Here is a 24,504-nt window from a genome sequence, read left to right on the forward strand (position 1 = left end):
CCCCTTGGGAAGATATGGCACTTGACTTGACCAATCAGCATAAGCTAATACATTAATAGGTTTTTAATACTATAATGCTTTTGCATACATTTTTGATTATTACAGTATATATCTGTTCAGAATACGTGTCTTTGAATATTAGACATTTATTATAAAATGTATATTGTGGTACAAATAATGTGGCAAAATCCATTGCAATTTTCCACATTGTAAAATGTTTATGAAGTCCATCATGGCAAGGGCACACAATGAACCAGAGAGGGCAGTCAGCAGTGCATCATGGTATCAAAACCACAATGCATAAATACTCTGTCACAAGTACAAGTCTGGTATTCAGAATATACTTGAGTAAAACAAGTACATTTCATCGCCCCATTTCAGCTCACAACACGTCGCATCGCGATGCATTATGAGCTTGTAGATCGGCTATTTTCAAATAGCCGATATAGGGCTGAAGTGGTTCATGTAAGTTTTGCAATAATATTCAAAATCTACAAAGTAACTAGTAACAAAAGTTGTCAAATAAATTGAGGTGGAGTAAAAGTACATTTTTTGCCTCTGAGATGTAGTGGAGTAGAAGAAAAAGTATTGAAAATTGGAAATACTCCAGTAAAGTAAAAATACCTCAAAATTGTACTTAAGTACAGTATTTGAGTACATGTACTTAGTTACTTTCCACCACTGACAATCAGACACACTATTTGCATTCCTCTAAAAAACAGGCTTGTCTCCACAGTCAGTACAAAGCATGTACTGCCCTACTTTATTGCAGCATCATCCACAAACATTTTTATATTCATTAATCTAGCTAAAACCAGAAACACGTACATTATTTATAATTTTACACATCAACAAAACTATATCCACAACTTTTAAGTTTTTGCAGATATAAGATTCATACAAGATACAGCTCTGAGATAAAGCTATATTTAGAAATGATAAAAAACAAAACAAAAAAAGTATCCCTTCGGCACTTCACTGTCAATTTCCCTGCAACTAAAAAGAACACATTCATCTCTTCCAGTACTTTTCCTTAACTTAACTTCACTGGTTACCAGCATTGGCATATCAAAAGTCAAAGCCATTGCCTCAAGCTGTATTGGCCAATAAAACATGTACTGCATCATAACAATTTTCCTCCTCATTTACTTACAGACACCGGCATAATTGGAATTCTGTGCCTTTTTAATCTCTTTTCTTCCTAATGCACCACCTTGCTACAGAATCCAAACTTTCCTAGACACGGTCTTCTCATTTCTACAAGCTGTGGTATTCCAAAACCATGAACCAATCAAATATCTCACTTTTGTGGCATACTGTCCTATGTTTTCGCTCCCATTTCTATCCTTCAAGATGGTGGGTAGCCTGATATTTTAACAAACCCTCATAGTATGCCAATGGAGACCTTAACCTACAGGCTAAATTGTAAGCCCTTACAATCATGCAGCAGGCCTTGCGAGGTCCTGCATCTACCCATATCCACAGTCACTCTCATACCTTTGACCCATTTTTTTATGCCGGTGCCTCTGTCATCTGGCCCTTCTGAAAATTCAGGTACAGTCTCGGTAAAACAAAAAACACATTCAATCATTAGTGCCATTGGTTTAATACAAGATGAGAGTGACATACATCCAAACAGGCCACACTGGTACAGAGAAGGTCTGCTTTTGCCCAAGTGTGACTCACAAGCATTTATATCCAGTGACGGTATATAATGTGACAGCCAGGGCACCTGTTGAGTGTGACCAATGCCAAAAACAAGTAACAGCTTTGACCAACTAAAATGAAATCCAGTGCTGACGAGCATATTTATATTAATTACACTTGGGTTGACCAGGTTTTAGGCTTTTACAAAGGCCATAGAAATGACACCGCTTGGTCGGTCATGCAAATGAATAAAAATGCTTTTCAAAAACTAACTTCATCTTATTTAAAATGTCATATTATTGAGAAGCAGAAAGACACCTTCTCTGATCAGTGTGCTCTTTAGCCATGTGATTTTCCACCACTTGGTCAACTCCCTAGCAGCTGTTAGTAGTTGTTACAGTTGAAATCACTCAAAAAAAGACCTGCACCTTTCATTTCTTTGTTTCAGATAGCTTAAATTACAAAAATAGAAACAGGCATTATATAAGTTATTATAGCACGTGTGTGATGTATCCTCGTTATTGTTGACAACAACTCAAATAAATGTGTAAATACATGTACTGTATCAGCAAAAACATAGATGTGTGGAGCAGCATTTTGAGCAAAAGATTTGTCTATAGGCTAATCTGGTCTACAATCAAATATTCCCGTTCACACACATTGCATAAAGCATTGTCAGTTCCTGGACCTTCTGGACTAAAACACAAGGTCATTCTTTCTCATATAGTTTAGTGATTGACATTTGCTGGTGTCCAAGACTGGTATTACTAATTAGATTCCTGCTCACATGGCCCCTGGCCTCCAGATGCGGGGTTGGATGCCCCCTTTGGTGGCAACAAACCGAGGCCTAGCCACCTGAACTGGATTGGGCTTCAGTGGGGGCAAGTTGGCAAGGAAACTCAGCTCGGGGGCACTCTGGAATTGCTTGGCTGACTGGAGGCCAGTGTTGTACGACATCGGAGTGTAGGGTGTAGGGAGTGCATTGTGCACAGCATTAGGAACAGGGGGAGCAGAGATTTTTGGAAGGCTTGGTAGGCCAATTGGTTGGGAAATGTGTAGTTGAGGTGAGGTTGGGGCAAAAGCTGGTGTAGGCGCAGCAAGCGCATGAGCAGGGGATGGAGCATAAAGCACAGGAGGTGGGGAGATCATGTGGGTGCGGGAGATACGGTCTCCCAGGGTGGTGGCTGAACGCGGTGCGATCACTTTGGGTGACAGTGTTGGAGCTGTCATGGGTGTAGGTGTAGAGAAACGTTTAATCTCATACACACGTGCCGCCTTAACAGGGATCTGCCTGGGTTGGGCTAGTGAGCTACCAACCATTGGTTGGTAGTCACCCTGCTGACTCTGGGTGTGATATGAGGGCATTGCTGACAGGTTAGCAGCACTGCCCCCATAGCTAAACATGGCAGGATTGAGCTGGTATGGTTGCCGTCTCATGAAATCGATGGCTTTGATTCCTTCTTTCTGGGGGGCTGCGCCTCCTCTAGCCTTGCTCTCAGCTTTGGTTGTATCTCTCTGGGGCCCAACAGGGACAGAGGGGGCCAGGAGTGGGTTGTAGCCGATGGGTGGTGGTGCCCGGATGTTGGGGGAGTATTTCCACTGTGAGGGGACATTGTATGAGGTGTCATAGGGGTGGGTGGACACCTCCTGTTGGTAGTGGGTCTCGGGTGGCGTGTCCACCACGTACATGCCCATGCGACTTTGCCTCTTGGCGAACAGCTGGGCCCCCTTTCCCTCTGCTTGAGGAATCTGGGGACTCTCATGGATGACTCGTGGCTTGGGTGCCACTGGAGGAGGCATCCTGCCCCTTTCAGCATCCTCATCATATTCTTCTGCATCTGCAGCTTCAGAAGGCGGCCCGTATCTGTGTCTGACAGGCCTTTCATCCAGGTTCTGCACCATGCACAGTAGATGAGGGTTGGGGGAGTTCTTCTTGACATCTGGAACATTGAACATGGGTCTGGGCTTACCACCGCGCCGCCGAGCCTCAAGTAAAATGCCTGTACGTCCTGTTGACCCTGGGACTGGGGTCGGGGCTGTGGTGTCTGGTTGAGAGACCACAGACACTGGAGCTACACGGGCAGAAACTAAGGCTGGGGGTGACTGGGCAACTGGCACTTGGACTGGGGGCATTGGGGCAACTCTGGGGGGTGAAACAGGAGCAGATGAGACTGGAGATTGGAGTATGGTAGGAACTGGGGCTGGAGCTATTGGCGCATATGGAGCTGGGGGCATTGACCCAGTGGGCACTAAAGGAGTAGACCCCGGAGGAATCATCTCCACAGATGTAAAGTGGGCTGGATTTGGTGGGGCAACAGAAAATGCTGGTGTTGGGGTGAAGGGACCTCCAGGCACAGACGATGGTGAAGAAAACATTGGTGGAGGACCAGTGGGTGGCTGTGAAGGAACATTAAAGGCTGGGTTTGTAGAGGTGGAATACGATGGTGGCAAAACCGCTGCTGAGGCTGGGCGCTGGGACCTCTTTGTAGTAGCTGGGCGGAATACCACAGGAGCAGTGGCAGAACGGTTAGTAATGAAACCAGGCGCAAAGGGACGTGCAGTTCTGTTGAGAACATTACTGGACGGTTGTTCTGGCAACGGTGTCTCAGCTAGCGGTGCAGGAGCGGTCAGGATAGTGACTGAGGCCGTGGCTGGTTTAGGAGCCAGTGACGGAGAAGACATCACCACGCTACCCATGCTAACTGCAGAGTAAGATAGGTCCCCATTAGTTGTGCTATAGCCTGTGGCAGCAGCCGGCCCTGCTGGTTGGAAGTGCCTTGGCTGGGCCTCTTCCTGTAAGGCCATAGGGGGAAGTGCTGGGAAAGTGACGGGCAAGTGCTGAGGCTGGAATTGTGGCTGCACTTGGGGGTTCATCTCTGGCTGCAACTGGCTCTGCTGATACATCTGAGGCTGCGCCTGGACCTGGACCTGTGCAGGAACCTGAGGCTGTGCCGCTGCCACTTTCTTCGCATGCTCAGCAGCTCTCTTTCTCTGTTGCTCAAACAGTTGAGCACCTTTCCCTGTGGAGTCACTCAGCCCTGGACTGGTTGCATCCTCTGCCCCATCACCGCGACCCCCAGGACCTGCTGCTGCCCTCTTCTCCAGCATGTCCAAGTAGTCACTGTCCCATGTTGGGTCAGGTGCTGCTGAGAAGCCGTCCTCATCAAACTCTGATTCACTCCCAGGGAACACCCCATCCTCCTCCTGTGAGTCGTGATACATATCCTCATCCACACTACCGAAGCTGGTGAGGGTGTACTTCTTAGAGCGTTGCCGTCTCTTCTTGAACATCAGAACGCCCTTGGAGTGAGGGTTGGGAGCATCGGTCAGCAGGGAGGCGATTGTTCGACACTTAGTTTTGGCCTCCTTCACATTCTTGTCCACCATCGTTTCACCTCGGTTCAACTCTGTTGGGGCAAAAGTCATAGGTGTTAAAAATCATAATTTTACATAGATAGATCATAGAAATGTGTCAACAATTTATTTCATCAGATTCCATGTCATTCAAAAATACAAAACAACTTCATGAGAAATGTATATTTTCTCTTCTAGAAAATGTACTGTAAGAAAAAGCACAGTAGGAGACCATTAAAAAGGCTTTAATAGGGTGGACAATGATGTTCTCAGATTCAACCATGAACTTGAGAGACGATTGTGAGATCATGGTCTAAATCAATTTGTCACATCTGGAAAAACGTCTTGCAAATCTGGGGCTTCTCACATTAGCTTGGGTGTAGGATATATTTGTGCCTTACTAGCTTCAGGTACTGTGACATGACATCTATCTTTACCCAATGAATTGCTAATGGAAGGTCCTATTTGTAGTGGTTACTGGTACAGCGGGTGAATTTCAAACAGTAACGACGATATGGCATTTAACTTGTTGCAGCATTAAGCTGATCATCACAGGCAGGCCAAACTCTAAGATCCTCATATGCACAGCCAGGTCTTAATTTGTCCCTGACAGTGTCCCTGAGCAGGGCATTTGAATGCTAATCTTGAACTCAGTGACAGCCAGAGGGATTAGCACTGTAAATTTATTTTACATCTTAAAGTAGCCCATTCACTTCAAATAGCCCAACCCTGCCCTATTCCAAGGACTCTTATAGCTGATAGACAATTGGTCACTACTGGTCACTATGAGTATGTATAAGTGCTTCAAACTATAATTATACAGTGTTATAAGCAGATTATAATGTTTTATACGTATGTTTATAATGCATTATAGACATGGGAGTGTTATCAATTCATTTAACTAACATAGGTAACTGACTCATATACAGAGCCTGTTAACTGTGGCCGACCACAGTTATATGAGAATAACTATTAATAGCTTTATAAATATTGGTGAGCTACCATTTATGCTACCACCTACCACAATTCTTTCAGTTCAATTTTGATTATTGTAAAACTACCACATGGTTGTGCTTTCGTAAACCCTGCATTGGCTATGATGAATAATAGTTTTCCGTTACATGATCAAGGGCCAATAGTAATAAACATTGAGACCATTGAGAGAGGGAGGGACAGAATGAGAAAGCACATGCGTGCAGAAGAGGTGGGTGCAGTGAGTTGGTCCCTGGACCGCTACTTGACACCTGCTAGCAGCTGTAGATGCTTTTCTGAGCTCCTAGGTTGAGCGCAGGGGTTATCGGACCACCGAGCTGGAGGTAAATATAGAATTCTGTACGAGCACAACTCTCTAAGACAGGGGTCTTCAACAGGGGGTCCGGGACCCCTAGGGGGTCCTCAGAGTTACTACAGGGGGTCTGCCAAATCTTTGTATGATATGACTTTTTTTTTTTACATTAACCACTTGAACCCTAGCATCCCTTTTCTGAGGAGAACTTCAGCCAAAAATAGCAGATCTACAAGCTCACAACGCCTCACGCTGCGAGGCGTTGTGAGCTTGTAGATCTGCTATTTTTGGCAAAGAGTTATAGGTGTAGAGGGAAAAATGAGCAGCAAAAGTTGATCTGAAACACAATTTTATACAATATAGAGGGGGTCCGGGTCCCTGATTCATCTATCTCTCAGCTAGGGGGTCCTTCGCCTGAAAACGTTGGAGACCCCTGATCTAAGAGGCACCAAGTTGGCTGACCAGGGGGAGGCAATATAGAGACCAGAGTTACTGCATGTTTTTTGTGAGGGCACCTACCCTAAGAGACACGGGGAGAACATGCAAACTCCACACAGAGAGGCCCTTTCACCAACCTCACCTAGGGTATGGGCACTGATGACATGGAGGAGAGAACATGCCCCCAGTGCCCACAGCGTCCCCGACGGGAATCTAACCCAGGACCTTCTAGCAGTGCTACCGACTGCGCCATTTTCGCCAGATTTTCAACTTGTTGGCTTTATTTTATTTTTTTTGGCAAGGGACACTGTAATCAACTAAGTATAGATGTTTTATCCATACTCACTGGCTTGCTTGGCTTTTTCCATGTAGGTTGTGCTGAGTTCCTCGTCAACCGGTCTGTCCACGGGCCCCACCATGGGCACCATTTGGCTGCGAGAGCCCAGCATCATAGCCTCCTTGGCCCTCTCAGGGGACACCAGCGGTACATTGGATGGCTCCAGGAAGCCGCTGTCCTCCTCTGGTGCTCCATCACGTGGTCCCTGGTCGTCGGCTGAAGAAATGATGGAGGAGGTTTCTGTGGAGGTCTGGGAGGACCACATTCCCGGAGCAGGAGGCTGGTAGATCACCTCCCTCCGAGCCACCCCCGGTCGCCCCTCTACTCCTCCTCCTCCTCCCACTCCCACACCCCCGTGCCCATCTGACAGGCTGGGATAGACGCGTGCGTCTGGAGCGCTGTCATAACCGCTCATTTCGGAGGTCTCGCCGCCCTCCGGGGAGGTGCGTCCCGACAGCTTCCCCGGGGTGGAGTTGCTGGGGCTACGGCGCTTCTGCCGGCGCTGCCTCTCATAGCCTGCCACGTCAGCGTCACTGTCCGTCTCGCCGTAGTACGCCTCGCTTCCCGGTGGAGATGTCAGGCCACTGGCCTGTGAGGAGCGGCTCCGGTGGACCTCTCTGACAGGCGCGTGGTGCGGAAGGGGGGGTGACATGGCACGCAGAGCAGCTCGGTACTCTTTGTCGATCCGGGGCGATGGGGCACGGGTCACAAGTACCACAGACTGAAAGCCAGCCGGTGCCCTGCAGAGGAGCAGACAGGATATCACCAGCACAAGAATGCTAGATTAAAGAATGACTGAATCCCAAACCCAAATTTGTGTGAAGCACGAGATCAAAATGACCTTAACCTATTACCTTCTAAAATACAACCAATGGTGACGTCACCTGACACCAAAAGCAGGTAATAGCAGATGTCCAGTTCAGTACCCTGCTTTTCACCATTAGATGTCAGGCTTCACACAGATTTGGGGTTGGGTTTTAGTTGCAATTCATAACTCAGGACCCCCAAGCATGCATGGAAAATTCTACTGTTGAGCTCATTTGAGCAGAAGCTAAATTGTACTTTTTGTCAATATATATATATATAAAATATATACTATGTTGTCTGAATCACTAATTTCAAATTCGGTTAAGCAATTCTTCATATACAGCAACACATTAACTAAGGACATACAACTCCTAGTGTAAATCCCTGACCTTTTGACCCGGATGTGAAGAATTCCTGGCGAGCTGTCGATGAGGTCCATGGCCTGGGCGTGAGATAGACCTCCACATGGTTGTTCATTGATGGATACCAGCTCATCAGCCTCACGCAACCCAGCCCTGCACGCCTTACTGCGCTTACGCACCTGCCCCAGCAGAGGGAAGCAAAACACACACACACACGCACGCGCGCGCGCACGCGCACACGCACACACACACACACACACACACACACACACACACACACACACACACACACACACACACACACATTGTATACTAAATTAAAGATCTGCTCTAGTTATTGTAACACATGAACACTTTTGTGCAAAATGCTAGACTGTGATGTGAATTCTGAGGAGGGTATACACTATAATGAAAGCATGCCTCTCCCCCCAAAAAAAAGACAACAATAAAGATATTTCATCAGCCTTTTATTTTTTTGTTTTTTTAAAGAATTTCTTCTGTAGGCCTACTGTAATTATATTCTCTTATTTTATTGTTGTATTTACTTCTTTTCATCACTTATGTAATTGTATTCAAATGTCCTTTTAAAGCCTAACGTGTTTCTTTTGCACTGTCTCAATGCTATGTGTCTTATTTATCAATGTGCCTTATTAATGTGTTAATGTTTCAATGTTTGTGTAAAGCACTTTAAATTGTTGATGAAATGTGTTATACATAAATTTGCCTTGCCTTCTCTCTCGCTCTCTCTCTCTCTCTCTCTCTCTCTCTCTCTCTCTCTCTCTCTCTCTCTCTCTCTCTCTCTCTGTCTTGCGTGCACTCACACATTCATTCGTTCCCATGTTGTATTTATGTGCATGTCTCTCTGCCCTACATTTTCAAGAGGAAAAGCACACAGCGGGAGGGAGTCATCTTGGTTTGAGATAATGATTGGCACAGGCAGGTCTTGTCCTGACAGCTTGACCCTGCTACAGACATAGACCACATTCTGCAGCTTGATGGGGCACTCACAGCCACTTTACCAGAGAGATGCCAGCCAGCTGCCATCTTCACTTGATGCCATCATACTATCTGTGCCCCAGGGTCTGGCCATGGGATGCACAAGGCCGTGGCGTCATGCCCACCTTCAATTTAGTCTATGTAAGCCATTTCAGCATGCTCCATATTAATAAAGCACGGCTTTGAAACACTGACTGTGTGCCACAAATGAATACACAACATAGTTCACTGTGTAAAGTTAAACACTTTTCACAGCAGCCAAATTGAATGTTAAATGTACAGTAGCTGATGGTAATAACGGGTGTGTGTCATTTAGGTGTTACTGTGTGCCAGCATAACACCGTGCTGGCACACAGTAACACCTAAATGAAACACACCCGCATTTAGCCTTTTGTTTGTTAGCCTATGCCTTCAGCTGTGTTTGCCTATCAAAATGTTGAAAGGGTCTAGACTAGAGCCTAGACTCTATGGTCTAGGTATATGTGGAGGTCGTCAGCCATATTGGGTAACTTGTTTCAGGTACTCTGGTGAGGTTAGTTTGCCTGTAATGATCCCTGTTATAATAAATAATAATGTATTTTATTTGTATTGCACTTTTCATTCACAAGGAATCTCTGAGTGCAAATAGCATACTTATTCAGCTATGTATAGTCGCCTTGACAGTACAGTCGCTTGTGTGCACCTACTGTACAGGAGAATATGTTGCAACTATAATCATACTATATCCTACAATAAAATGACGAAACCTGTGTCTGTCATTCTCTCTTCATCAATTTTTCTCCTCTGTGGGTTGAACAATCGATCTGACCTTGCACACAGGCATTGACCATTGGCAAATAAGAGAGTGACAAAGCCTATTTTTCACTATCCCCAAATTTAAGCGTGTATTAGCGTGTTTGTGAATGGTCTTCGCAGGCTATGGGATCTGCTGTCGTGTTTGCAGTCCCTTTGCCCGGATGGACGGTGGGTGGAAATAACGAGTAACTCTATGGTATATGCCTATGGACTAGTTATTGTTATTATCAGCCCTCCATTGATGAAGGCAGACAGACAGCTGTCCACAGTCATAAAGGTGATTTGCTGTCACATCTGTCCCTCTTGCGTTATGGAATTCTGGTCACCTCTACATTGAGCTTGCACAAAAACTAATTTCACCCACTTTTTCTTTTTCTTTTTACACCTGTCAACCTGTGATGTGACAATAAAGCTGATTCTGATTCTGATTGAATTATCTATATTAAGAGGAACAACTATGCTAAGGATGTTAAACACATACTTCCCTGTATGAGGGGGTATTGGGGTTATAACAGCATTATTAATAGAGCATAGTTTCTTATTTCAAATCAGTCCAACATGAGCAAAGTAAGTGGAGATTTTAGTACCTGGCCACTTATCCACCATGGAATTAATCTACCCTGAGGTCATTTTGAAAGAGGAGAATGTAGAGTCGACTAATGCAGTAGGCTATGTGCACGATGTCAGTACATTGTAGGCTACTAATAACATAATCTGGGTTTGCTTTGTTCATGAAATTGGAGGAGAATTTTCTGAGCTTCTCTTTGAAACACAGGATATTGATCTATAAAACATATGTGCAAAAATAGTGTTTGAGGCAAAGTTTTTAGTACTGCGCTGTAACACACACCTTGGCTGACCCCATGACCATTCGCTCCTCAACCAAGAATAGCCCCCTGCAAAGGCACTTTTGCTCAGTCAACACTTAGTGGTTTGTGTGTGTGCGTGCATGTTTGTGTGTTTGGGGCAGTTTATGTGTTGCAACATAATAATCTAAATGTACATCCTGTCAAATAGGAAGTTTAAAATGTAGTCTTGAATACAGAATAGATTGAAGAATTATGAATATTCTAAGAAACATTGTTCTCATCAGTTTCATGGACACTGCAAACCCCAGGTTTTACTCAATGAATGCACATGGGTTGCAATCACTTTTGCTTCATTGCTGCAAGTGCCAGATTTCAACTTATGACAGCAGGAGCAAGAATTTTTAAATGAGTTATGTGAATAACGATGATTTGGATTTCACAAAAAAATGATATCTTCTAAGTTTTTGTTTAAAAACTTAAAGTAATAGTTTTGTAAGTAGACATGTAAAATAAGTCTGCACTGTCATACATTTATAGTTGAGTATTTATGGTAGAATAGTTGCTTCAAAGTTTTATATTATGAAGTTCTATTGTCATTTAATGTAATATAATAAATATTCACAAAAAGGGACCTCTTTGGCCCGGACTGCTGGCCTAGCGGTCCGGGCAACTAAGCTCCAATATAGCCTGACAGCCCATCATGGATTCGAGTCCCGTTCCCAACGTTCTTTGCTGCATGTCTCCCCCCATCTCTCTCTCCATGTTTCCTGTCTGACTCTACTGTAAACAATAAATAAACCCCAAAAATATTTTAATAAAAAAAAAAAAGGGACCACTTCCTATAAACATTAGTTTAACCACTTAAACCCCAGCATCCGTATCGTGGGGAAAGCTTTCACAGAAAATAGCAGATCGACAAGCTAACACGACGTGTTGTGAGCTTGTTGATCAGCTATATTCAGCGAAAGCTTTCGCTACAATATCAGAAAACTGAAAAGACACTAGTATAGAGCCCTGAGGGACTCTGCTCAACCAAATGGGGTTTAAGTGGTTAAGTGTTTTAGTACTGTTTATACATGTGGTTGTTTATACACTGTTTATACATGTCTAAATGTGTTCCTAAGTCAGTGCAGATTCTTATTTTGGTACTCTGGTTTCTCCCAATGGAGGTCAAGATTCAAATGTTGGTCTGCATCTCAAGGTGTCAAATAGGCTTGGTTTCTGTGTGACCCACACAGACGACACATTTAAACTTGTAAGTATTTCCTTTACAATGTGGGATTCCCTGTGCTTTAATACTAAGGAGTAGATTGTATTGGTTTCCTGTGAGACATGTGAAGGACCAGTGTGTAAGAGCAATAATTATAAATAATAATAATGGTAAATGTAAATATTTGTAATTGACGATGCAATGCAGTTTGTCTCCAGTCTGTCCATGTACCATGGGACTCGTAGGAATCTTTTTTTAATCAATGAGACCTTTATTAAATTAATGCATCTGTAACATTAACGCTGTTGTTACCACCCTAGCCATGCTGTCAGGGAAAACCCTTGGCTTAAATTGGCATAGCGGGAGTGATTTGAGCTTCTTTGCTCAAATGGCAGCAATGTAATGGAAGCCTTTCTGCCCATGACAATATTGCTAAACCAGATATGGTCATGAGTAATGGTGTGTAGCGTATCCACAAGCTTCAACCAAAATCATAGTCCTCTATAAAACCTCCTAACCTCTCAAACACTTCCACTACAATGTGCAGTATTTAAAGAACCATCATTGAGCACTAGCCTAAAAAAATGCTGTATTTGTTAGAAAAACAATTATCCACCAGTGTAATTTAATATTACATGTAAACACATTCATGTGAAAGAGTTGACCTAGATTCAGTTGCATGTGATCGTTGTGAAGTTTAAAGTTCACGGATTCGATCATCGCTGTGATTCCGCACGAGCACCATTCTAGAACAAGTCAATGACTCATCCACAGGCCCCCAAACCAAACTGCGACAGCAGCCAGCCAATATTCCATTTGCAGCTCCTTAAATAATGGCTTAATAATAGCCTATCGCCGCTGATGTTTCACCTTTCTGTGCCTCTGTTCAATCTACGACATTTCTCACATCCATGTCTCACATCACAAACCACAAAACATCTCTTTGGACACAGTACCATTTCTTTCTCTGCTATCTACAGGCTGCGTCTTACCTTTGCCACCTGGAGTGGTTTCTGGTGCTCCAAGCCTCCCTGGAGACGAAAGCCCCATGGTGCTCCACCCGACAATGTAATTATTACCTCCTCTGCCACCATTGTTGTGGAATATGTTTTCTTTTTCTTTTTTTCTGTTCTTTTCTTATATTTTCCTTTCTGGGTTTTGTTTTGTTTTTCGCCTGGGAGGCCCTCAGTGCTTTGGCCCCATGATGAGCGGTCAGGGCCCCCTCAGAGAGCTCTAGCCGCTTCTATGTCCACACTGTCTACACTGTCTACACGCTGACTCTCTCTCTGCCTCGCTCCAGCACCAAGGCCCGCACTCATGTCTGCACACACACACACACACACACACACACACACACACACACACACACACACACACACACACACACACACACACACACACACACACAGCTATGGGGGGGTTGTGTCTGCTTACACACTGAAGAATGCTGGCCGCCTGGCCCTCGTGTGAGTGAGGGGAGGGTCTAGCGGAACACTTGTCCTGTCCGTCAGACCTGTGCCATGGCGTGTTTGAGAGACTCCTCCACAAATAGAACACAGCACCTCCACTGTTCTGCCTGCTCATCTCCAGGGTCCGACCTGCAGCCTCACAGTGTGGAGGTTAGCGACTTCACGTGTGCTGGGATCATTACCAGTTTAGGATGGTTCACAGCCAAGAATTGCTGCAACGTTGTGTTCTGTCATCATTCACTTCATTCTTTACAATCTGAAACCAGAGTCTGTTATACAGAAATTATTGGGTTACTGTCCAGTCCATACCAACAGGTATTAATGCATGGACCTCATGGACATTGGGTTATTCTTAAAGGACTACGACTGTCAATACATGTTGTTGTCTATTCACAGCTTTTTGCCATATATCATACATAAACATAAACCATTTACCCGTTAATGGCTTTATTTTTAAATTACAGTTCTTACCAAATGTACCTGAATAATTGACTTAAATGTCTGCTAAACATTATGCTATATAACATGGATGTTTAAATTGCATTTTTGAATACATTTTAGATGGTAATAAAAGTACCTCGGATATTACATACTGTATCTCAAGCAAGTTTCATGTTTTTGCAGGTTGATTTTCATACTGCATTAAATGAATGGGATCCCACAGCTTCCTCGAACATCTAACAAATGTATGCCAGTAATGTCAAGTGAGTCGCCTGACCATCGGTATGGCCCTAGAGTACTAGAGCTGGTTTCTGAAGTCTACTATTATGGTTCCTGTGCTAATCTGCCAATATGTCTGGGTTGTAAGAGATCTCCACTGGCGTCAGGAATTTAACGTTTTGGAATGTCATTGACAAAACAACAGTATGTGTTCTAGGATCATAGTAATGTAAATAATATCTGAATGAATTATTAGGCTGACCACAGTGGTTTACCCTAATGCCCCCTAGACATGCCTCAATCTGTCCACACATTCCTACGAACCGCAAAATTGGCTGTGGTGGCAGTTATGAAAGACCAGTCTGAACAAAGCCTTTTGGCCTGAGTTTGTTCACACACATATATACTAAATCTAGAACACTAGATTTGTATTGTTATCAATAGGCAGTAACATTCAAATCAAAATAAACATGGCCAGTTTCCCAGCTTTGTACCAACAGTTAGCTAGAGGTTATGATATAGTCATCAATTAAAAGATAAATGTTGTAGGTTCAAAATTCACAATTCATCGGGCAAGAGCTGCACGTCCTTGGGATAAAAACATACCCTGTAGATCCATTGTATTCCCCTCTGTGGAATACATAATCTCAAGAGATTAGGGAGGCAAGCACAATCAACATCTTTAAGCGCCAGTTGAAAACCGATATCTTCTATCATATCAATTTAGCTTTTAATTAGTATCTTATAACGTGATACTATTGTACTGAACAACTGTTTGTTTTTGTTTTTAATTTATTGCTCCTTTGTTATTTATTCTATCGAACTTTATTGAACAGCAGTTTGCACATGTTTTTGTTTCTGTTTTAATCTCTTTTTCTTTATGTAGGCTACTGCGCAGCTCTTTGAGTTGCATTCTTATGAAAAGTATTAAATTAATAAAGTTTAATATCATTATCATTACCGACCAATACGGTAATGTGCCAGCCATTCATGTTGTTTACTTCCAGTGGTGGAATAAGTACTGATTTTTTTTACTCAAGTAAAAGTATCAATACCACAATGTAGAAATACTCTGTTACTGTTACAAGTAAAAGTCTGGTGTTCAAAATTGACTTGAGCTAGAGTACAAAAGTATTGGCATCAAAATATACTTACTTAGTACCAAAGGTAAAAGTATACTCATTATGCAGTATGTCGCATTTCACAAGTTCGTCATGTATAAAGATCTTTAGAAAATAGCAGATAAAGCTTGCGACGCTTTGTGAGCTTGTAGATTGGCTATTTTCAAATAGCCAAAGTATATAGGGTGAAAGTGGTTAATGTATGTTTTTTAATAATATTCAAAATCTAGTAACTAAAGTAAAAAGTACAATATTTGCTGCGTGCGTGCGTGCGTGCGTGTGCATCTGTGTGCAGCGAATCTTGGACACTGCTGGATAGATCAGTGTTAAACTTTACACTCCCAGCAGGCCTAGGAAGAACCTCCAATCCAAACTTTTCAAATCAGCCTCAAGGTGGTGCTATACATTTGCATGCAGGTCATACATAAAAAATATCTCTGGAGTCAAGTGATAAGGCTACTCTGTAATTCTTGCCTTTCCAAAAGTTGCGTACAATGCTCCATAAAAATAAGATCTACATTTCTCAATAGAAGGCCCACCACTGCAGTTGTGTTAGTTATAAACATACAGATTGATACAAAATAACTAGGTCTGTTCACAAACAAAATGTTACGGATTGCAGCTTTAAGTGAAAGATTTTTGAAACTCTAGAATCAAAAAAGCAAAAGCTACTCGATTACAGAAACTACAGTACTCGTAATTAGTTACTTTCCACCCCTGCTTCCCACTATGGAAGTGCAATGCAATGACAGGCCTCTATCTGTGGAAGGAGATTGCATGAGTCTTTTATAGGAAAGAAACAACACTAATCAACGCTGCAGTGTTTAGGTAACTTACCAATGATAGCTGCTGTCTTTGGCAGCCCAGCTCTGCAGCTGTCCTCATAACTCAAGGCAGTCAGGATCCACCCGGATGCTCAGAGAAAATGCACCCTGTCTGGTGACAATTTCTAGACAAAAAAGATTAAAAAAATACGTTTTTTCCCCCCTCAGAAGACATTCTATGACCAATACAGATCATATTAGATCAGTGTTGTATTCCATTGAGGAAAACCAGGGAGTATTTGACTATATAATATATAAGTAATTATCTATTAGTTGTGTCTGCTACCCCCTCTAGTGGTTCAGGATAGCCTGAATACAAGCAAACTTACTTAACCAATAAAACTATTTTGATTTGCAATTCTATGTTTGCAATGTTTGCATAGAGAATTATGATTGTCTTACAGTGTGATTCAAAAGTGTTTCAACCTCATATGGCACTGATATGCTAAACTGCCGACTTATAGCCTACTGTATACAAGTGCTCAATTAAAAAGGCCAGCGTAGGTTTTTTAAAAGCCATTCTGTTCAAATGTTTTTAATAGAGAGTAATTGCAGATACTATAACCTGCATTGTATAGCATTTATTTGTTGGTAATGTAAGTGCAAATCAAGGAGGTCTGAATTTTTTGTTCCAAATTCCCTCAACCGTGGTACCTCAACCGTGGTACAGGGATCTGGCAATCTGAATTTTCTTTGCCACTTTGTATATTGTTTAGATGATTTGGTAACGTGGTTTCCAGTAGTGGTGCAACAATCCATTTCCTTTGAGATGAACCGTCATAATTATATATTTTATTATTGTTACTATATATAACAAACACATTTCTAAAAATAATATGTACTTAATCAGTATATAATAAATGCAGTAAGAAGAACATTTTATTTTCTTATATTTATTTATCAGTAGGGGTTTTGGCAGCAAGAGGTTATAACAAGGTATTTAGCAGAGAGCATATCATTAATATTAAAAGGAAAGAGTAGCCGAGTTGCCTTTCCTGAAAAGAAGCCTAATATGTGCCTTGGCCGGGGCTGGGATTCCCCTTTGGGTGACCAGTAGCCGCTTGGTTTCCCATGCAGGAGACACGGTTTTTAATCCAGGTGGTTACAATGGGGGCTTGTCCGAGATCGAGTTTCCCGGGGAGGACAAAAGGCAGTGAATGTAGAAGAGCAGCTCTGTCTGAATACCAGAAGCCTATATCTCCATTTGCCAAGAGATTCCCCTTTGACTGAGCAGTAGATGCATGGTTTCCCATGCAAGAACCCTGGGCTCGAATCCAGGTAGTTACATCCACACTCTTACCTTCACCAAACCATGATTGTGTCCCCCCCCCCGATCACTGGTGACAGCACAGGTAGATGTCGCAGTTAAACATGACTATGCACTGCCCCACAATCAACACATGTCATTGAACTGTACTTGTAAACTGTAACTTGTAAATGCAAGGGCGCCGATACTGTGGGTGCCTCGGGGCTAAAGCACCCAGGGGAAATGAAGAGCACCCATCACAAACTCATAAAAAAAAAAAAAAAACACTGACATCTTCACTTCATGGAGTACATTTTTGGTACCAAATTAACCGAATTAACCGCATTAAAGTAACAAAACCCCCCAAAAAGGTAACAAACCCGGCCACGCTTCTGGGTACGCGCGCGAGCGCACCCAGAAGCGCGGACATAAATCAGCGCCCTTGTGTAAATGTACAGAATGCCTAGTCTAGTCTAGTCTACCTAGTCTAAATTGTAAGTAGCCAATATGATATGCTGCTTGTTGCCAGGGCCTGTCCTGTCTCCCTTGCAGCTAAACAAACAGAAGGCATTGCAGACTGCAGTCAGTGCTGTGGCTGAGGCAAGGAGTGGGACCGCCAATAAGTCAGAACGTCTGCTTAGTCTCACTGTGCCCAGGAAAAAAACATTTGCTGCCTTTCAAGGAAAGTACAGGGGTCAAACTCATTATGCAACAGCATGGCTCAAGTGAGCACCTTGTTTTCCCTCATGCTTCCATATGTTTTATGAAACCTCCATATGTTTTCTATTGTGTGGTGGCAGCTATAACGTAGGTTCTGTGGTAGTGAAAGAGGGTGCGGTAAAGATTTCCTGATTTTCTCTCAACGCAGGAAGGGGAGGAAGTCGAGTGTTTTTTCCTGTAGACATGGGAGAGTTGTTAATCTCTCTGTTCAGTAACCATCCCTGTATTCCACTTCAAAACCTTTCTATGGAATTCTCACTTCATCTTTGTCGTTGTTCTCTTTCAAGTCACTTTTCGTGACATGACGAGGTACGGTATAAGATAGCTATAAACTTGCCTGCTCTGTGCTCTCTCTTGTTTTATAATGGCCTCTGTGTTTTTCCACTTCACAAAATTCACTTCCGAAGAAGAATGTGACTGACAGTTCATTGGAGGAGCAGCAGGCGCAGATCCCGTGCCCTTTACCCAGTGTGACAGTGCCAGCAGGGCAGGCAGTGCCAAACGGCCGGTGCCAGGCTGGCCCCCTGGCTCAGACGAGGTGAAAATGAGACTGCCTTACTAATGAGCATTGTGAAGCATAAAACAAACTTTGAGAAGAGGCCACACACAAATGTTTAATACACGCATTTGAAGAAAACGTTATTATGTTTAATGGGATTTTGAAATGGTTTATCTCTATATTTCTATAGTACATGTTATACACATAGGTAAATCCAATTAGTATCCAAATCCATCAGCAGCATTTATTCTGAATACTTTTGTTTTATACAGCTGTAGCATTGCATACAATATTGTGAAAGTCCTGTACAAACCATTTCCAGATGGTGAACTTTTTAAACCTATGCATTCATTTACCTTGGTTCTATGCTATGGTTATTAGAACATTGTTTACAGGAGAGAGGCTTGTGTCTGCTGAGGGACCTTTCTGTATTTCTCATCTGTCTTCCTCGTCCTCTTCCTATTTGTCTCCTTCCTCCCCTTATTATTATTTTTTGTTTCCTTCATTGGGTTCCTCAATTAAATGTTTTACTAAGCTGCTGCAATCACAGCAAGTATTAACCCCTGGGAACAGATATTTCCAACTTGAATTTAGGAGACTTACCGTCTGTGGGCTGTGGCTTTTAGCCTATGATACACACAGGGGGCTCTGCTGTCCTGTGGGCAGAGCAGAGAAGTGGCTATAATATATTATGTTCAGTTGAAGCTCAGTTGGCCTAGGTGGGGGGAGGGAGAAAGAAAGAGAAACCAGGTGATCCACAAGATTATGAGGTCATCAAGTTTATCCAATGGTGTTACATATGGTTCACCATGCTGCTTGGAAGCCTGTGAGTTAAGTGTTCAACTTGCTGATTGTTGGATGGGCTGCAGGTGTGACCACAGCAAACTCAAACTACCTGGCTGCAAAACCTGGTCAGGATATAAATGTAAACTCCCTCTATCAACTCCCCCAATCTGAGTTTGACTGACATCTGAGGCTGAGCTTCCACAAGGTACGCTAGAGTCAGGGTCAGCTTAACTAAGGACTTGCTTTGTCACCGTCTCTCTGTTCTCCTTTCCAAATCCGTTTCTCTCTCTCTATACAGTGTATACACAGTAAATATCTCACCTGCTCTCTCTCTCTCTCTCTAAATATATGAATTATATATATATTGCCCGCCCTACTCTGTTAACCCACGGTGTCATCTTATCAAGGTGAACTTCCAACCCGTGGGGGGGGGTTTAATCTGCTGCTCAGAGCCAGCCTCTCGCAGGCCCACCAACTGGTGATGGTGCCTATGTACCTACGCCAGCTGCTTGGTGTCACCGACATGGCACTGTGCCAGGTAACCTCGTCACGACCCACGCCTTCTGTCATCTGTGAGTCACATACTCACTGCAAACTTTGAGGGCACACACATGCATTCAGGCACATAAACGTGCACAAACTATCATGCCATTTAAGCGTCCTTGGGTTTCTGAAAGGCGCTATATAAATCCAAGTTATTATTATTATTATTATGCCAGTGGATCCTGTTCATAGCAGCTATTTTGACAGGTAGCTGAAGGTAATAATGGTATTTTGTTGCTGTATGCCAGTGTGTACAGCTCCTTACTGTTCACTTAGTGCTGGCAAATAAGAAATGAAAACACACCCACAATTAATGTCATTTCCAAATGGCTGCTTGCGACTTTAGCGTAGGTAGGCCTTGAGTTTAGAATGCCAGCCGATCTACTATGAATCACCCCATTCAATAGAAATTCTATGGGGTGGAATTGTGTAATCTCTACTACCACCCAGGTTACACAAATTATGTGCAGACTCCTCAACTTTATTTGCTGTGAAAAGGGTCCACTATACCGTCAGCCGTGCAAGCTAACTAACCAACAATTATTTATGATAACCAAAAATTCAGCTCAAACATGGGGAAATAATGCTGCCACCAAAATGTGAAAATGTGTAACCTACCAAAATACATTAAGGTTGTCAACTCCCTAAGCAAACTCAAAACTAACCTAAAAGAATGGCTTACCTTAAAATACAAGTGAGCATAGTTTAACTTGTTGGACTCCTTGATATAATCCTCTGCCCCCACCCCTCCTTTGTAAATATAACTTATACTACTGAGTTTTATTCCAATAGGTTTTGTGTTGTAATTGTACTATATTTTATTGTATGTATTATGTAATATTGATGAATTGAGTGTACATTGGACCACAATGTGTGTAAAATGTGTTGTCCTTTTAGCATAAGCTTTGACTGTACTACCTGTACTGTTAACAAACTTGTTAATTAAGTATTAAATCAATCTTAAACCGTTAAACCAATAGCAATATTAATATCAATGATTGCTAGTGTTGAACAACTTTAAATGAGTAGTTCACCCCAAAAATGTTTTTCTATGAATTTACACACCTACCCCATGAAGCCTTGAATTCATGGAGTCTCCAGCGAGGAGACTCAATACAAAGACAACTTTGTTTGTGGTCTTTCTCCCAGTCTCCACTGTCCACTCATTCTGAAGAAATGTTTTCAGACAGCCCACATGGTGCAGTAACCATGGTTGATGTTTTTCTTACCCATTTTTGGACATTGAATGTTATTTTTGGACAGCATTATTCTCCTCCAATGGGTTGAACGTGTGATTTTTTTAAATGCGTGCGTGCGTGCGTGTGTGCGTGCGTTCTGCGCAGACACTATACTATACACACACACACACACACACACACACACACACACACACACACACACACACACACACACACACACACACACACACACACACACACCTTTTTTTTTCAGTCTGCATGCATTATTCCTTTAATCCTGAGGGTGGTGCCATCACACACAGCTGCTGCCTTCCATTTGCGTGTGTTAGACCCGGATGGACACACGCACGCGCGCGCCCACGCACGCACGCACGCACGCACGGCACACACCACACACATGCACACTGCAATCTTGTATAATCCTCTTCAATATTGATGAGTCAAAGCCAACATTCATGCTCCCCAGGGACTAACTCCCGATTGGACGCAATTCGGTCACTGGCAATGTAGCCTCGATCTCCAGGCTTTTACTGGCAATGAGACTGAAGGAGGGCAGAGGAGAATGTTTTGTGAAAGTTTGTGATTTTCACATGTCATTCTGGGTACAAGTGGCATATCTGATGTGATGTGGCTGAATGGATTCTCTTCCCAATCTCCTCCTGGCTTCAGCACCCGGTGAAGTGAGATGAATTGAGTTTCTGCTCCCTGGAAGATGATCCGAGAGGATTTAAGGAAGAGCAAAGCCAAGGTCACTGTCCCACAATCACCTTCACGGCTCACCCACTGAGCATTTTTCGGTCTAATAGACGTATAAAACACGTCTAAATGGCCCCTATACGGCTAGGCTAAAACAGGTTTATAATTGGTCTACTGGTGAAAGTTTTTTAGCGGTATAGGTTTAGCCTAGCCGTTTAAAAGACGTCTATTCAACGTCTATATATATACCTCTTAGACGTCTAAAGCTATATTTAGACGTTTGTTAAACGTTTATTTTTATATCAAATGTATACCCCATAGACGTTATTTAGACGTCATTTAAACGTCTATTTAATTATAAGGATATGAATACTTATAATTAAACCCAGACGTTTAAATAAGATCTAAACTTATTAGCATTAGATAGACTACCTTTACAAGACATATATTCATTTAAAAGCCTCAATATTTAATGCAGATCCAGCTTCTCTATTTAAAAAAAAATACTAAAGGGAACAAATTTAACCTGTTATCCTTACCTTGATAAATGTGGTAATGTAGTCCCAGGATGTTCTGACAATGTATTTACATTGTTATCTTTATGGATATTTTAAACAGCTTTGAGTGTAACACTAATGTCATTTGTACTGTACAACAGGATATAAATAAATGTATTTATGTTAAGATTTGACTATCCCTCAACTACATTTCAATCACAACATGTTTCAACAATTTTTCAAAATTGAACTTTTTTATTCCTTAACTTATTTTTCTACTCATATTGAGTGAAACAATGGAGGTGCAGGTAAGAGTCAAGAACCAAACCAAATATAACAATTTGTTGAACTTTACTATACTTTGCTATAGACAAGCACACACACATATATATTTAACTATCATACACATGATCCCTCCCCACACACTCAGTTTATTACACACACTCTGCATCTGCGTAAATAGCAGGCAAGCAGCAGCCAGCTTCCCAAATGCATTTTGCCCAAAACTGTGAAAACATGCTGTGCTCTGAAATTGAATTAGAACTGCCTTAAGTTTTAGATAGGATTTAGAAACACGGCGGTATGTGCGTCTTCTGGGAGCTAAAGCAAACATAACTTGTAAGTTAATGCCTTTGAACACTGCCTCCAGGGACAAATCTAAGGCATTCTTCTTCTCACCATACCAATACTCATCAAATATATCTCCACATTCCACTTTGAAAGGTTAGGCCTACAGTATATCTTTGTCCTGAAAGAGGTATTTTTTAGAGCCTGTTAAAAATCCTTGTGATATTATCACTATCAATCCTCACAGGTTGATCAATTCTTGAAAGTGGCCAAAGAGCACAGAGATTGTGAAACAAAGCAAAAACTGCATTTCAAAGCAGTGACCTGGCTTAAAAATCTTGAAAATGATTGACCAGGAGAATAAAAGTGTGACAGCAACATTATGAAATGGCTTGCAGCAACAAAGAAACACACAAGGCTAGGAACATGCATGCATGACACACACACACACACACACACACAACATTGATGTAATCGTTTTGAATTCAAATTATTTAAAGCATATACTTTTTTGTATTTACCATTGAACGTCGGAATCGTTGCTTCTCCAGCTCCTTAGACATGAGGTTGAACTCCTCCTCGTCGTCTATTGGCAACGCTCCACCCTCATCATCACTTTCTCCCCGATTGTTGAGTGTCCTCAATTCATCGAGGATCTCCAACAGCGTCTCCACAACGACCTTCTGAAACAGAGTAAAAGAACAAAATATTAACCTAAACACTTGCCTTAACAGATATGACCACTTTATTTCAAATTATTTTAAAACCTTAAAATACTTCCATTCTTACTTTTCTCGGGCATAGGGTAGTCGTACACCTTCTTCTTTGCTGTTAAATTATAGAATGAAACAATAAATGTTGTATTAAAGGTTGAGAGTCTGGTGTGGCTGGCTATGTGATGCTGCTTTACTTTTGGCTTCCAACACGCTTTCCTGATGGTGAAAGACAAGCCAATTACATTTCATACTTGCGCGACATCACTATTTAAGATTACTGCTACTGCTATCAATCTGTACCTTGTGGGGTCTGGCCATTTCTGAAGACTGACGGTCTATTTGGTGGGCTAGGAGTCTCTGTTGAGAGAGGGCTAGGAGTCTCTGTTGGGGGAGGGGGTAAAGGAAGTAACTCATCTTACAAAGTCACCAGTTACACTGTATATCACTGTGAAACTAAATACTTTTTTACCTTGTTGAGTCCTTTGCCTTGGACTCCTTCGACTTGGAGTGCGATGCCCTGTTGAGGGCAAAGTCAGTCAGTCAGTCAGTCAGTCTGCCCTGCACAGTCTAATAGAAAGCACAAAGCCTTAATAACAGAAACAGTCTGCCTCATCCAGGCAGTTGGCCAGTAGTCACTTTAAGTGGCAGTTGGGACAAACGCAGTCAGTGGGGCAAACGCAGTCCGCACCAAAAAGATTTACGATTCTGTCCCTATCGGTACATAACTCGGACGGCGCTGATTCGACTAGCAGACCATCGGCTGGTCGTCGCGGGCACTCACGCCTGGGCCCTGCACAGTCTGAGAGAAATCACAAAACCTTAATAACAGAAATAGTCTAGGTAAGCTTAATTAATTGCAAAACATGACACCCCTTATTCAAAACAGATGGCGAATGCATTCTTCTCTTTATAGGGCCTACA

General features: G+C 42.6%; 1 protein-coding gene across 1 annotated transcript; it reads right to left on the reverse strand.

Moving 5' to 3' along the window:
- Positions 1–751: 751 nt before the first annotated feature.
- On the reverse strand, positions 752–13,415 carry synpo2la (synaptopodin 2-like a). The gene is made up of 4 exons (XM_084077222.1): positions 13,033–13,415; positions 8,258–8,409; positions 7,071–7,801; positions 752–5,054 (listed from the first exon to the last, which is right to left on the reverse strand). Exons 1-4 carry the CDS (start codon positions 13,132–13,134, stop codon positions 2,431–2,433), a joined length of 3,609 nt encoding a protein of 1,202 aa, XP_083933348.1. The 5' UTR covers positions 13,135–13,415; the 3' UTR covers positions 752–2,430.
- Between the last annotated feature and the right edge of the window lie 11,089 nt (positions 13,416–24,504).

The sequence above is a fragment of the Gymnoscopelus microlampas genome, assembly GCF_963454915.1.
Source record: "Gymnoscopelus microlampas genome assembly, chromosome: 13".
Classification (NCBI taxonomy): Eukaryota; Metazoa; Chordata; class Actinopteri; order Myctophiformes; family Myctophidae; genus Gymnoscopelus; species Gymnoscopelus microlampas.

What these genes read in the sequence shown, in the direction of transcription:
- synpo2la (XM_084077222.1), bottom strand. Translation starts at nt 13,134, where the DNA reads ATGGTGGCAGAGGAGGTAATAATTACATTGTCGGGTGGAGCACCATGG. An exon ending in AACCACTCCAGGTGGCAAAG is followed by an intron (nt 8,410 to 13,032) that starts GTAAGACGCAGC and finishes CTGCTGGGGCAG; the next exon opens with GTGCGTAAGCGCAGTAAGGC. An exon ending in GGAAAAAGCCAAGCAAGCCA is followed by an intron (nt 5,055 to 7,070) that starts GTGAGTATGGAT and finishes TTGCCCCAACAG; the next exon opens with AGTTGAACCGAGGTGAAACG.